The following is a 15,575-nucleotide window of genomic DNA, read 5'->3' on the forward strand; positions in this document are numbered from 1 at the left end:
CTAGCTTTCTGGAGAGTGCGGTTATGGCCCTACCGGTCATCTTCCGTTGAGGCAGAGTGTTGTCTGCTTTCTTTAAGGATGATACATAAAGACGCCACTCTGTGGGGCCTGGTGCAGGTGTACAAATAGTTATTTACTGATGCCTGCTGATGGCTCCCAGCTCCTCCTTAGCCCGCATGCCTGTTGCCCTGGCCTCTTTGCACCTTGCCTGCTACATCTTTGGGAATGTGTGCTTTTGCCCCTCTCTGGAGTCATGGTTATACCCAGGCACAGCTGCCCCCACCTGGGTTCTCAGTGGAGCAGCTGCTTCAGAAATCGCCCCCCCAACCTCCAGTTAGCAGCCACTTATTGAGTGGGTGGCAACCGTGATGCACCCAGCTGGGGCAAAGGAAGGAAAGACTCCCCAGTCTCTCAGTATCCATGATTAATCCCTGTTGAATGACTTTATTTCTGGTGTTAGTTCTGTAAATCCTAATTGGGTGGGAGCCGTCAGGTTGCCCGTCATGTAACCAGTGGATCCTGTGGTGTTCCTCACGTGGAGACTATCCCATGGTGCTCCTTCCTCACTCAGCTTTAATAACCGCTTCTGAAGTCCTGGTCCTTCTTGTCAGTGTCACTCAGCAGGCTTATTCTCTGAGAAATTTACGTAGCCTCAGTGTCTAGACCATGAATGTATTTGGAACAGGTGGGCCTGTTAAAAGTAAAATCAGAGCATGTCACTCCTGTGATCAGAACCTCCCGAATAGCTTTCCTTCTCACTCAGACTAAAAGCCTCCCGCCTGAAATGCATGGTCTGATCTCTGCATGGTTTGCTTCCTCACCACCTTGTTGGCGGGGCCTTCCCTGCCTGTCTTACTGAAAATCCTGAATACTCCTTCCCCTTTCCCCCTTGCTCTCCTTGGGGTTCTCCTTCCCTGTTTTGTTTTCCTCCAAGGACAGTCCCCTTTGGGAAGGAAGGTTCCAGTGAAGGCAGACTGATTCATTCGTGACGCTTCCCAGCACGGGGCCCATTGTAAGCACTCAGTAGAGCATTGCTGAAAGAACAGGTGGATTTCATCTCCCCTGCAAATGAGCGGTGCTAACCCGAAGAGCACAGTCATTTTGCCCCTCGGTACGTGACCAGTCAGTGGTAGACCAGAGACTCTGGAACATCCTCTCATCTCTGAAGCTTCTCAGTCAGATTATCCAGGCCTCATGTGTGAAGCCCTTCAGAGGGAGAGCTCTCCCTTCCTTCCTTCCTTTGCACCCACTGGAAAGTCAAAGCTCTTCTGTGGGAGGGTGTTATTGACCATAATTTTGGTGACTCATCTGTTTTGATGTGGCCTGAAGATGAAATAAGGATGCCTCTGAAGAGTGTTCTTCAACCTTTGCCTCAGTCCTGGAACTGACATCATGTTGGGGCTGACCTCTGGCAGAGGACAGCGCTGTGACCCCCACCATCTCTCAACCCTGCTGTCATTGCTTTTACTTTTTTACTACATACTCAAATCTTTCTCTACTGTGACCCCACAGCAGTTTACTTTTTTCTTTTCTGTCCTTTAGGTCTATTCAGGGACTTCATCTTCAGTTCTAGAAGATTGTTCACTTTAAAGATTATTTTAGGAGGGGCACCTGGGTGGCTCAGTCAGTTAAGCATCTGCCTTCAGCTCAGGTCATGATCTCCAGGTCCTGGGATCGAGCCCTGAGTGGGACTCCCTGCTTAGCCAGGGGATCTGCTTCTCTCTCTCAAAAAAGAATTTATTTCAGGAAATAAGAGTGCCAGTGAAATTCTTAATGGTGTATATCTGTTTCTGTTCCTAAGCCCCCTCTTACGGCATGTAAGTGGAGAACAATTGAGATCAGCTTGTCCCACAGAGGTGGAAATGTGTGGTTTTCTTGCTCTATCTACAGATCATCAGAATGGAGTTGTTTGGCTTCGGGGGATGAACAGGGCCAGGTTGTCCTAAAAGGGAACTCCCCTTTTCTCCCCACAATCAGCAGCATCTTTCTTTTCTTTCCAGGTTGTGTCAACACTGCTCATAAACATAATCCCAGAAGACCACATCCCACTGAGCTTATCGGGAAAGGCGAAGATCAGTGGCAAAGCCTGGGTACAGGAGCCCCCTCGGCCTGTTCCTGGCTTTAACCCTGACTCCATGTGCGAGTCCCAGGTGTGGCTGCCTAGCTGTGCGGTTGGAGACATCTACTCTCAGGTTTAGACAAATGGATATAAAACAGAGACGGAGAAAGGGAGACTCAGGTCATGGCTTTCAAGAGAGGTAGTTGTGCCCAAATGGGTGTCACTTTTGGTTTTAGAAAGGGTCAGAGTTGATTGGTGGTATTTAAACCTCCATATAAACCTTCCAACCACTTGGGAAGCAGAAGGCCTCTGGACTCAATTCTGCAGAACTTGCAAATGCAGAACCCATGTTTTCCTTTGAGACCCCTGAGTAGCTCAAGTTCACGGATCTGCTGTGAGGTTGCACAACTTCCGGCTCCAGCCCTCGGGAAACAGGGCTCCTGCAAGCCAGCCAGATAGTGGCCCCACACTAAAGACTTCCAACCTTAAGTCCCCAGCTCACAAGTGCTTTGTCACAGGAAGTAGTAGACATTCCATTTAGAACTGAAGCTGCCGCTTTTCTTTCCCTTTAGAGATCAAGGGCTTAATGTGTGCTACATTATGCGGCTAGCAGTCCTTCCTTTAATTAGCTTCTGATGCTTTAACCCAACTTTGGAAAGTGCAAATGCCTGAGAAGATATTAGAAAGCTTATGTTGGTTTTTTGTTTTGTTTTGTTTAAAGATTTGTTTATTTTATTTGACAGATAGAGGCTTATGCTGTTCTTACTTGTAGAGTCCAAGGGGAGGAAGAACCTAGGCCAAGGTTGTGCTCATGGAGTTTATACTCCAGATGCTCTCATTTCTAGTCATAAGGTCCTTGGAAAGGGTACTTGACCTCCAGTCAGTATGGGTGGGATTGTGCTGCAGGGGGACAGGAAAACAAGCAAAATGTCCGGAGGGGAGGGGTGCTGGTAATAGTCCCTAGCAAACATAATTGAAAAATATGGGTCTTTATGTCCTCCTCTCCTTTATTTAGGAAAAATATATTAGTTCCACTTATAAGCTACATATTTCTCTTTTGTTTGTGTTTTTGTTTAAATTCTAGTTAGTATAGTGTAATATTGGTTTCAGGAGTAGAATTTAGTGATTCATCACTCCCTGCATCTTCCTTTCCATCAATAACCTGTGGCAGGTTACTGTGGAGGGACGTACACAATAAGGTTAATAAAACACAGGAAAAGGAGGGGGTGGCTCACACAAGAGGGGTCTCCTCTGTTCCAGCACTGGTGGTTGTCCCCTCCACAGGTGATCATCAGAGAAGGGGAGCTGCTGTGTGGGGTGCTGGACAAGGCGCACTACGGGAGCTCCGCCTATGGCCTGGTCCACTGCTGCTATGAGATCTATGGTGGGGAGACCAGCGGCAAGGTTCTCACCTGCCTGGCCCGCCTCTTCACTGCCTACCTGCAGCTCTACAGAGGTTTCACCTTGGGTGAGTGCTCGGCAAGTGGCCCTGGGGCTCCCCTCTCTCCTGGCCCGCATGGCCATCAGGATGTCTCCCTGACTCTACTAGCAGCTTCCAGGGGAGGGACAGGCTCCTATAACCATGTCCTCTCTTGGTTGCCACCACCATGTCACAGACCTGGTCCTTTCCCGTGCTTTCCGCCCTTCCCCCACCCAGTGTTTCTTCCGGCTCCTCAGTCCCCATTCCATTCTCCACCCCAGCCTCTATAGTTTTCTGTCCCTGAGACTGATTTTTCACACTCAAACCCATCTCCATTCTCTCCTGCGAGTGTGTTTCCAGAATGCCCTGGGCACTCTGTGCTCCACAAAGGGCCTTCCCTATTGTCAGAACTGCCTACACCTCCCCACATCGCAGGGGCGTCAGCACCGTCAGAAACACCATGTTGGGGTAGACCTGTTGGGACAATCCTAACCTAGGCAGAGGAGCTACATTCTCTCCTGGAAATGAGCATACACGATTTTATTTTATTTTATTTTTTAAAGATTTTATTTATTTAGTTGAGAGAGAAAGAGAGAGAGCATGAGAGGGGAGAAGGTCAGAGGGAGAAGCAGACTCTCCATGGAGCAGGGAGCCCAATGAGGGACTCAATCCCAGGAGTCTGGGATCATGACCTGAGCCGAAGGCAGTCACCCCTGAGCCAAAGGCAGTCACCCAACCAACTGAGCCACCCAGGTGCCTGAGCCACACCATTTTAGCAAGTTGGCCTTGAGAAAGATGGCAAGTGTGCTGTTACTTTCTGAGCCTTTCTGTGGTGTTCTGGGAGGAGCAGGGGACCTGCGGCATGTCAAGCTCGAGCCACAGCGAGTGCTGGAGTTGTCAGGTTCATAATACCGTAGTAGTGGGAGTAGGACTCCGCTTTGCAGACTTATGTGTGTGTGGACATGGTGGAAGTCCCCCCCGGGAGGCCCCTGGGCCTGCTTCAGCTGGAGCTCGTGCACTCGATGCAGTGGGGCCTGCTAATTACAGGATATAGGTAAACTGTGGAGAAAGAAAAATAAGTACAGACCAGAGAGCAGTTGAAAGTCCCCCAGCATTCAGTCATCAGAGATGACCATTCTCTTGATCTGTTGTTGTCTTTCTAGACCTGCCAGTATAAACACATTGAGGAAAAAGTGAGATCCTACCCTACACAGTTTGGTGATCTTTTCCTCCCCATTATGGAATATATTTATAAATGTTCTTTTGTAAATATCCTAATATAAGCCTACATGCTCAGCTATGGATTATTCTAGTGGTGTACTGGTACCACAGTTTATTTAACCAGTTCCTATAATTAAACATTTGGGCTGTCTCCTGGTTTTCACTTTATTGGGAAGAGGGCCCTTGAACAAACTATTTTAAAAATGAGAAGTTGAGGAAGTTGCCACACCCAGAGCATGAAAAGGACCACACCCAACAAACCCAGCCCTGCCTGCAGCTCTGCTTAGCACGTGGCGCAGGGAAAATCAGCCCTCGAGTGCCAAGGCCTTCCCGAGACCTCGAGATGGAGAAAGGGAGCAGGGCCAAACTGGACACAGCTCTGGGGAATGGGCGGCCAAGTGAAGTCACCTTTTCTTCAGCCTTTACAGCCAGGGGTCAGTGAAGTGACAGCAAGGCGACCGGGAGCCGACCCCATGGAAGAACCCACTTCTGTGATGACAGCTTCCTCACAAAGGGACTGTTTCTTTCCCTTCCTACTTGTACACGTTCTTTAGAGTCCCTCAGGCCTCCAGGATGTGGCATTGGGAATTCAGATGTTTTAGCTCAGCTTCTAAACAGTGCACCATTGATTTTCTTCCCATGCACATCTTGGCTGAGGAAGTTCTAGAGTCCAGCAGCACTCACACATATAGACCGGAAATAGTTGATTGGAGGGTGAAGTAGAAGGATGTCCTGCCCAAGGTGAGGACTTCCCCAGCCCTTTGGAGCCAGGAGGAAGGTTTAACTACAATGACATTTGCAGGGTCTTGGGGCAGACCCTGCCATGGTGGTCCCTGTCACCCAGGCTCAGGTATGTGCCTGTGCCCGCGTGCCCTGTGACTTGTCACTTCTGGGAATCAAAACCAGACTGTTCCTTCCCTGTCTCTCTTCCTTCCCAGTTTTTCACCTGAAACCTCGTCTTCACCCCCAGCCCATTCATCCAGTGTGTGCTCATAGAGCTGCTGGCCGAGAGCGCAGGTTTGGGACATGGCCGTGGGTTTACTCACTGCCCACGTAACACAAGGCAGGTAGTTGAAGTCTGAGCCTTCGTTTGGTCATGTGTAAAACGGTAATTAGGATGCTCCGCCTGTGGGAAGCACTTCACAGCTGGTGACAGGCCCTCACTAGGGAGGTCGGTGTCCCCATTGCTGTCCCTATGCTGCCTTTGTTCATGGCAGTGCCCACCATGCTGCGACCTCACTGAGCTTACAACAGGTCGGTTTCAGTCCTACCCACGCTTTTCTGTCTCACTCCCCAGGCGTGGAAGACATTCTGGTGAAGCCAAAGGCAGATGCAAAGAGACACAGGGTCATTGAAGAGTCCACCCACTGCGGGCCACGGGTGAGGAGGGCCTGGGTGGCTACGGCCTGCGGTAGAGGGTTGGGGCTCCCATGGAACGAAACCCACGCCCTCCTCCCTTGGCTGCTGCCTCCGACCTGTGCCTTTTCTCCTTGTAGGCTGTCAGGGCTGCGTTAAACCTGCCAGAAGCTACGTCATGTGATGAGGTCCGAGGGAAATGGCAGGATGCCCATCTGGGCAAAGACCAGAGGGATTTTAACATGATTGATCTGAAGTTCAAGGAGGAAGTGAACCATTACAGCAATGAGATTAACAAGGTTAGTCCAGCGAGTGTGTGCACTTATCGCCACTATTTTGAATGCTGGTTTTTAAAAAAATTACATTTTGATTCTCACTTGGGGCTCTCTGGAGTAATTGGGCTGTTTGACAGTTAACTAGGTGAGATGCGAGGTGAGATGTGTAGAATTCATTGTTTTGAAAAATCAAGGACTTTGTTCTCTTAACCAGTTAATGATGAGAGGGAATGCTTTGCACTTTTTCTCTCCAAATGTTTGGATTTGGGGGTGACTGCATCAAAGGGGAGTAAATAATTCCTCTGGGGCCACTATTTAGTGGAGGAGCCAAATGGAGGACCAAAAATACCACTGGTGCTTGCTATATAGGTGAGCCTGGGGTGGAGGTATGGGTTCAAGTCCTGGCTCGGCGATGTACTTGCTGTGTGACTTTGGGCAAGTGATACAACCAGTGATACAACCAGTCTGTGCTTTTGTTTACTCACCAGGAGGTAGGGATATGAGGAGCACCTACCTCACAGGGTTGCTGAGAGGATTAAGGAGCTAATCTACACCACACTCTCGGCACGGTGGGAGCACTCTGGAAGTACTCTGGAGTCCCCTTCTGCTTTTTCCATCAAGCCAGGTCTTGGGCAACAGAGAAAGGAGAGGGAAGTCCCTGGACAGGCGAAGGCCACAGCCTGGGCTCTGCACTTTCCTGCCCCAGAGCTGCGGAAGAGGAGGGGGAAGGCAAGGCCAGTGCTCGACAAGAATCAGTGTTTGCCTCTTCACCGGCTCTCGATATCCCTTAGACTGCCAAGAACGAGACCTCTTGTCGTCCTTGAGAGGATTTCTTCAGAGGAGCCCTTCTAGCACCTCTCAGAGAACCAGGAGGCTCAGCTTCAGGGCTTGACTGAGAATGCTGGGACGTTGTCTCAGAAGCATCTCAAGATTGTTTCTTGTCCCTCCAGCTCCTCTCTTCCCACCACACGCACCACGCCCCCTCTTCCCCCCGCCCCCCCCGAACACATACATCTCCTGTGTTGGTCCAGATCTCTGTATCCCTAGGCAGAGGCTGAAACAGACTTGGAGGCCCTGCCACCGGCTCCTCCAGCTCTACATAGAGGGCTTTGCCCATGTCTATGGGCCCTGGATCCAAGGCCAGGCTCCCGTGTGGTGCTCGGGCAGCGTGTTGGTAAATGTGAGTGTGACATGGACACTGGTCCTCGCTGCCAGGGGGGTGCGGGAATCGAGGCCATGTCTGCTGGGCAGATTCACAAGGATACACCTCAGGTTTTCTCTTGAACCCGCTGTTTTATAGGATCACAAACTGCATATGCTGGCCCCTCTGCTTCTCCCTTTTTGTCCCCATTGGCCCGTGATAAGAGCCTTGGGCTTGTTGGCGGAGGGGGTCAGCACAGTGCAGCATGTGGGGCCATCTCGTTAGACTTCTCTCCAGAGGTTCTAGCAAAAGGATTGTTGCCAAATGAGACTTCTTACCTTGAGTGGGACTCGACACTTATCTCTGGGTAAATAGTCTGAGTTTATTGCTTTCGCATCCTGGGTTTATCTTGTGATTTGGGATTACATTGGGGTTTCAGAAAGGCGTGAAGTCACTGACTTGCTGTGTTTATTTCCTCTGCAGGCGTGCATGCCATTTGGCCTGCACAGACAGTTCCCAGAGAACAATTTGCAGATGATGGTGCAGTCTGGAGCCAAAGGGTCGACTGTGAACACCATGCAGGTGTGGGCAAAGGCCGGCTGGCTGTTTTGCCAGAAGGGTGGGGTCATGGCAGGAGGCAATTTTCAGATTTCTTTCTGATTTTTTTTTTAAAGATTTTATTTATTTATTTGACAGACAGAGATCACAAATAGGCAGAGAGAGAGGGAAAGCAGGCTCCCTGCTGAGCAGAGAGCCTGATGCAGGGCTCGATCCCAAGACCCTGAAATCATGACTTGAGCCAAAGGCAGAGGCTTAACCCACTGAGCCACCCAGGCGCCCCTCTTTCCGATTTTTTTTTAAAAGGATCCACATTCTATATAAACCAGGACAAGTACTACAAAATACAAAAGCATACAGAAATTGGTACAGGAGGCAACCCCTGTTAACACCTCAACGTTATGAACAAGCACCAGGGCAGATGCGTGCGCGTGTGTGGTCAGTCCTCTCTGAGATCCTGTCGTGGTCTGCTTTTTTCATTTATCATTACATTATAGGCGTTGTCCTAGAGGTTTCTTGACCCCTGATCTGAGGTCCGTCACCTCCTCAGGTGGCTGTGTGTTCACAGATGTTAATAGTTCTTCTTAAAGTCCTGAGGACCTTGGTGAGTGTAGAGCGATAAAGGAATGGGCTTAAAAGGCTGAATGCCATCAGGAAGCCCCCTTGACTGAGGTGAAGTCCTCTCACCCCCATGAATATTAAGAGGTGCTTTTATTCCCTTTTGGCCTTAGAATTTAAGGATCACAATAAATTCCTTTTTCTTGCAGACCTCAGTTTCTCTATTAGGGCCTTTGGGACCCTTACAGGTAGAACGTGATGATTTTGAAATGTGGCTTCTTCTACCATTTACAAGTGACCCCAGACGTGTCAAATTTTGATCAGTCAACAAAACAAAAACACAGTTCTTTTCTTGAAACAAGAGCTCCTCTGGTTTGTGTGAAAATCCAGCATGGACTTCACAAACCAATTTCCACGCAGCCTTCCTTCCAGAGCAGGCCTTCCCTCCTTTGCTAGGACAAAGCTTTACACATGTGTGGATCTCAAGTTTGCTTTGGGCTTCCTTCCTTCCAGATCTCATGCCTGCTGGGCCAAATCGAATTGGAAGGTCGGAGACCCCCTTTAATGGCATCTGGCAAGTCACTGCCCTGCTTTGAGCCTTATGAGTTCACGCCCAGGGCCGGCGGTTTCGTCACTGGCAGATTCCTCACTGGCATCAAGCCTCCGGTATGTATTCTGGGTTTTCCTCGTGTCTCTTCTCATTGCCAGGCTCAATGGTAGGAGGCCCGTGACCTTTACCAACAACCTTGAGCAAGGACTATTGAGTAATAAATGTCGAGCCGTTTGTTGCTGACTCACTAGACCGTGTGGCCCCCGAGGACCCTGTATAGTCACCACTGTAACACCCGAGCTTTCGCGGGACCTGGCAATAGTGAGTGCTCAGTGTTTGCCAAGAAGTGGAGAGATGAGTCAGACCAATCCCAGCTCCACTTTTTCCTGCCATACCCTTCTCAAAACCATTTCTCACGTACTTGGAAGGCAGCCAGAGAAGGGGATGCCCCTCACCTGGGTACTCTCTGTTGCCAAAGAGAACATCACAGAGATTGGTTTCACGAATCCCCACCGTGGGGTTCCTCCCATGACTCCTTCACGGTGGGAAAATCCAGTAGCTGTGGCAAATGCCTGTTCTTTCTCGGTCAAAAACAGACTTCTCCCATTAGAGAAAGCTTTTCTCCTCGTATTTGTCAGAAATGGCTTTCTGGATGTTAGTACCTTTTGTGCCTTGATTGGTACATTAAGGTCAGACAACTAAGACCAGGTTGTGAACAGGACCGGCCCTTGGTTTCAAGGCCACCGACTGCTCCTTGTCAATCCCACATTGGCTGTGATCACCCATGGCTTCTGGCAGAGGATGGAGGAGAGAGGATCTAGACCAGAACTTCTTAAACTCTAGTCCCTAGTGAATCATGAAATCACCGTAACAGATAGTGACTGGCATTTCTTTGAGCAATAAAACAGAACGGGATGGTGAATAAAGCATCCAAGGGATGGGATAGTTTTATAAAGTTATGGTTTGGAGTTTTCTGTCTCTGTGCATGTGTGTATCTCTACATTTGCTGATGACTACTGCAAGGGTGTTTTTTGCACCCTTGGGTAGGTGAAAATGTCTGGAAAGCACCGTGCACCTCCAGTGACGCTGTGGGGAGAATTCAGGGATGTGGGTTGCATGGAAGAGTGACGAGGCCCTGGTAGCATTTCCACTTGGAAAGTAGGGTGCCTGGCTAGGGCTGGAATGCATGTGTGCAGGGAGAGCTCCTGGCTCCTGTACCCAGACTCCACCTTCCTTCCACTCTCAGGCAAGGGGAGACACAGGTGACCATGGGGGAGGGCAATGGTGGGCCCATCAGCTCCGGGGCTGCGGGAGCTCGGACATGGCTGCTTCCAGAAGCACCCTGCCCTCACTACCCCTCTGGGGCCCGGCCCTGCCTCTCCCACAGGAGTTCTTCTTCCACTGCATGGCTGGGCGAGAGGGGCTAGTGGACACTGCTGTGAAAACCAGCCGCTCCGGCTACCTCCAAAGGTAAAAAGCCCCTACTCTGTCACCTCTGTCATCTTGTGCGTTGTCACTGATAGTTCACTTACAGTCCCTTTGGATGAAAAAACTTTTTAAAGACCCCACCATGGGTGGACATTCTTCCCCTTCTAACCGATCGATAGAGCATGAGCTTGGAGGTTTATGCAGAAGGTCCCTGTGTTCTGCAGGTGTGTCATTCTGCCCCCACCCCCCGCTTCCCCAGGGGAGGTTGTGGATCCGGGGAAAGGCCTGGAGCAGTGAGGAGCTTGTCGTCTGCCCTGGGAGGGCTCAGCATCCGGGACAGTGCAGAGAGGGTTCCGGTCCCAGGGGCCTTGCCTGTGAGTCTGTAGTTAGTGTTACTGTCTCCCCAGATGCAGGTGTCACATTGGGGTTCCCCAGCCCAGACCTGCTTGTTTTCTCTCCTGTGTGGGAGGAAAGGGAGTAAGTAGCCACTCTAACTGGCCCATTGGGCAGGTGGGAAGGAGTGATGCTTGAAGCCGAACAAGGCCTGACTCCAGAGTGGCCGGCGGAACAGGATGGCAGATGCCTGTGTGCCAGCCTCCCTTCTCTTGGAGTGCAGCCTGGGGAAGCTCTGGCTGTGGTTCTTCGTGAGCCCAGAGAGCCTGTGCGAGGAGAAGTGGTGGTAGGAAATGGAGGAGATGGCAACAAGAAATCCCCATGCCTCTCAGGCATGGTGTGAAGTCTTTTTCTCCGGGACCTTGGGTGACTGCCGCACAAGGAGGCGGAGCTCCTTTATCCTACCCTCAGAGGTTTCCTTGTGTGCTCCAGCCCTATCCTCCTGCTTTTGTGTCCCACAGTCCCCAACGCTGCATCCCATGCTTTGGTCCCCTTCCCCTTGACTCCCAAGGCTGCAGCCCACAGGGTTGGGCTAGGAAAGGGAAGGGCGGGTTTGGGGTGGGCAGCCCTGTGTGGCTGGTCAGTGGGAAGCCGGGGCACCTGGGTGAACTCCCCTCTCAGGAGCAGGGATCACGTGGCCACTTCCCTCCATAAGCAGGGTTTACACCCCACCTGCCATTTCTGTAATCTCTCAACAATACATGTGTAACGTAGGAAAAGCTAAGAAACAAATGATCTAGTAAGTCTGGGTTTGGGGGATCCCTGTGTGAGGCAGGAGTCCCTGAGGCCAATTAAATGCAGTGGGGGAAGGAGGAGGATGTATGGAATCCCTCTTGGAACGGAAGGGTGGCATCCACTGTGGGGAGGGGCACGAGCCTCCCCAGGATCCACCTGCCCGTGGGGGCTTGGGGCAGAGGTCACATGCAGTGCTTCAGACAGGATGGACTGGAGGGGGCCAGCTCGGCTGTGGTGGAGACTCCCAGCCAGACGTCGGAAGGCTGTCCCCCAAGAGTGCGATGGAAAGGAAGAAGCAGGTGGGGCAAAGACAGAGCGATGGGCTGAAACACAGGAAGATGAGGCAGGGGGCGGCAGACAGACCTGGCTGAGTCTGCAGGCCTGAGTGATAGCACCAGGGCACGTTGGACAAAGAGGAGAGAGAAAACGGGTGGCAGGGGCTGTCGGCAGCAGGATATTCAAGGAGCCGCATCTAGTGGACCTTTAAAGACAAGGCCTTGCAGCCTTGCAGGGCCATAGCTGGTACAGAGAGCGGGAGCCCTGGGGTAAGGAGCAGAGGGCACAGCCTGCCCTCCGGCATTTTCAGCACCAGCCTTGCCAGGCCTGGTGCTGGGTGCCAAGAAGATGGTGGTGACTAACACTGAGGTCTGTGCTTGGAGCTTGGGGGAGCAGTGATTACTAGAAAAACCTCCTGATAAGATGGCTGAAGAGTCTGAGGCAGAATGACCAGAAGTAAGCTAAGCAGCCAGCACCAGGTAGCAGGGAGAGAGGTTGAGGGAGACGGCCGACCGCTGAGAACATTGGAAAAGGGGCGCCAGGTTACAGTGAGCACATCAGCATTTCGTTCCCAATGTCCCCTTTGTTCCCCTGGCCAATTCTGGACTAACCATGCTGCGGAAGCAGTGGACAGGGTGGGATCCCTCCTGCCTTACCTGCCTTGTGGACCTAAAGATACTGGTCCTTGGGGAGTGCTACGCTGCAGGGCAGTGAAAGGCAGGCAGCGGTCCCAGCTGCTGGGGCTGGACATTGGAGCCAGGGCCAAGGAGTGGCAGCCAGGCTCTCAGTCACGTGGCTGCAGCTTCCTCCTCCCAGAGAACCATGAGGAAGCACAGACCCTGTCCCGGAGCTGCCGTACCTCAGAACATGGAATGTGAGAGCCTGGCTCGGCTGCCTGCAGAGCAGCAGTCTCCATTTCCATCGTCTGCCACCCCTGGCCTCCACACAGGTGCATCATCAAGCACTTGGAGGGGCTGGTGGTCCAGTATGATCTGACCGTGCGTGACAGTGATGGCAGCGTGGTCCAGTTCCTGTACGGGGAGGACGGCCTGGATATCCCCAAGACGCAGTTCCTGCAGCCCAAGCAGTTCCCCTTCCTCGCCAGCAACTACGAGGTAGTAGGCCTGGCCCCAGTGGTGGGGCCCCGGGCTGCATGGTGAGCCTTGCACCCTGAGCTTTGCCACGCGGTGAGGGCGGCTATTGCAAGGCAGGGTGGGGAAAGGTTAGAAAGCACCGTTCGATGCTTTGAAGTGCTCGACGTTTTCATACCCGCTCTGGATCCTTCATCACAAGATGGCAGAGAGCACTCGTGCTTCTGGCTTCCGGGGCCACTTGCCAGGTGCTGGGCCCTAAGCTACAGTGTGCTGTGAACACTGTCCGCTTTTATCCGCACCACGGCCTGGGGGAGTAGGTGTTCTTCTGTGTTTGTGCAGCCAAAGCTGTGGGTGGCAGGGCATGAGAACCAGTTGGTGCGAGGCAGAGCCTATGTTTGCTTGCAGGCCTAGCTGACACCCGGGCTGGGGGCGGTTGCATACAGTACCTTACCGCCTCAGAAATGCCCACCCCCAGCGACTGAGTGGTCACCCCATTTTGCAGTCCGGCGCCAAAGCCGTCATGACCATAGCCAGGCAGCAGATGGCAGAGTTGAAGGTCGTGGTCCTGCACTGGCTCCTTCCCATCCTGGCGCCTGTCCCAAAGCTTTGGCCTTCACTTTCTCTCCTCGTTTCTCCCTAGAAACCCCCCCACCTGGCTTCTGGAGTGAGGGCAGCGAGGGCCCTGGTCAGCAGTGGGTGCTCAGCCCCACTGAGGGTCATCGTGAGGGCCCCCACACAGACCATCGTGGTCCTGTGAAGTTGTGTGATGTGGATCTCGTGTGTGTGTTTTTGTTTAGGTGATAATGAAATCGAAGCATCTCCAGGAGGTTTTATCCCGAGCAGATCCCCAGAAAGCTCTCCGTCACTTCAGAGCCATCAAAAAATGGCAAAGCAAACATCCCAATACCCTGCTGAGAAAAGGCGCCTTCTTGAGTTATTCACAGAAAATTCAAGCAGCTGTGAAAGCCTTGAACCTTGAGGGTGGGAACCAGAATGGCCGCAGCCTTGGGACTCACCAGGTGACTTGGGGGTGATTGTGTCCTCAGTGTGTGGAGCGTGTAGGCCTCAGTCAGGGGTTGAGGAAACAGGGTAGTTTCCTAATAGTGGGTGTCATAGTATAATCTGGCTGTATTCACTGTTAGGAAACAAAATGAAACAAATTCCTCAAATAGGAACTTAAGGAGGGGACTTCACAAGGGTGTGGCGGGGTTTGGGGAAATTGACTGGGGCTGGTAACCTGGGTCCTCGGCTACCCCAGGTGGGCAGAAACAGGAAGAGCACCCGCCAGGAATGGAGAGGGTGGCTGTAGGGTGGGATGAGGGGGCGGTAGGGAGGCACAGCCTACTCAGAGGTTTCTTAGAGAGAGCAGGGCATAAATGCCCAGCTTCACTGTTCTCCGATCTTTCCCTCTGCTGCTGGGGTGTCCCAGTCAGCAAACCAAGCTGGCAGCCAGGAGGCAGGGAGAACGTTTTGCAGCAGTTGCTGTGGGATAGCCTTGGGGTATCGAGTGTGTGAAAGCCCAGATGAGGGACAGACAGGTCCTGGTTGGCCTAGGAATGTCTTGGCTTTGCCTTTCACCCTAACATTATCAATGATAGTTCCCCATTCTACTCAGAAAGAATGACAGTTTGGATGCTAACTTTCACGGTCATCCGATCACCCTGCCCTTGTTTGAATGGCCAGGATAAAGGGCTCAGAGAGTCATGGTCAGGCAGCATGTGCTGGGAAGCCCCCGGTCCTCCGTGTTGAGACGGATTTCTCATTGCCATCTGGTTCTGTCTCCTTCCCCTGCTCCTGTTTGGAGCCCATGCCTATGATCATCCTTATCCTGCTGGATGTCCCAGGGAGACAAACCCATTCCTGGTTTCCTCCCATGTGGCTGAGGCCTATACTTCCTTTCAGATCTTGAAGATGTGGAATGAGTTAGATGAGCAGAGTCGGAGAAAATACCAGAAGAAGGCAGCTCCTTGTCCTGACCCCAGTCTGGCTGTCTGGCGCCCAGACATCTACTTTGCATCAGTGTCAGAAACATTTGAAAAGAAGATGGATGACTACAGCGTTGAGTGGGCATCTCAAGCAGAGAAGAGTTATGAGAAATCAGAGCTTTCTCTTGACAGGTAATGATGTTGACTTGTTACAGGGCATGTGCTGAGGGAGACTCAGCCTCCCAGGCCCTTCCTTACCCACTCCAGAAGGGAGGGCAGCCTCCTGGGTTTGAGCCTCCAGCAGAAGGGAGGGAAGTGAAACAAAAAGGGAACGTTGCAGGCCCAAAGGGCTCCAGGACGGGAAAGAGCAGGGAGGTAGGAGTGGATACACCACCTGGCCCAAGACAGGAAAATGCTCGGCCACATGGGAGCTTGCGGAAATGACCTCTCTCGAGCTCGGTCTGGTGGTCATGACTAACTAAGAGGCAGGGAGTCTGCTCCCCATTCAGCAGCTTCTGACTGACCCAAGGCAAATCATTCATGGCCCTGTGACACCATGGCTCAGCCTTTCCTGAGGGGTTCATGT

At 52.0% G+C, this 15,575-nt stretch overlaps 1 protein-coding gene across 1 annotated transcript in view; it reads left to right on the top strand.

Moving 5' to 3' along the window:
- POLR1A (RNA polymerase I subunit A) overlaps nucleotides 1–15,575 on the top strand; it is a 70,509-nt gene that overhangs the window by 40,334 nt on the left and 14,600 nt on the right. The window contains exons 15-24 of the mRNA XM_059405678.1: nucleotides 2,001–2,150; nucleotides 3,344–3,527; nucleotides 5,998–6,080; nucleotides 6,197–6,355; nucleotides 7,956–8,054; nucleotides 9,102–9,254; nucleotides 10,526–10,608; nucleotides 12,920–13,085; nucleotides 13,862–14,083; nucleotides 14,967–15,181. Of these exons, the coding sequence (XP_059261661.1) occupies nucleotides 2,001–2,150; nucleotides 3,344–3,527; nucleotides 5,998–6,080; nucleotides 6,197–6,355; nucleotides 7,956–8,054; nucleotides 9,102–9,254; nucleotides 10,526–10,608; nucleotides 12,920–13,085; nucleotides 13,862–14,083; nucleotides 14,967–15,181 (1,514 nt within the window). The remainder of the gene's footprint in view (nucleotides 1–2,000; nucleotides 2,151–3,343; nucleotides 3,528–5,997; nucleotides 6,081–6,196; nucleotides 6,356–7,955; nucleotides 8,055–9,101; nucleotides 9,255–10,525; nucleotides 10,609–12,919; nucleotides 13,086–13,861; nucleotides 14,084–14,966; nucleotides 15,182–15,575) is intronic.

This window comes from Mustela nigripes, chromosome 7 (genome assembly GCF_022355385.1).
Source record: "Mustela nigripes isolate SB6536 chromosome 7, MUSNIG.SB6536, whole genome shotgun sequence".
In the NCBI taxonomy this organism is placed as follows: Eukaryota; Metazoa; Chordata; class Mammalia; order Carnivora; family Mustelidae; genus Mustela; species Mustela nigripes.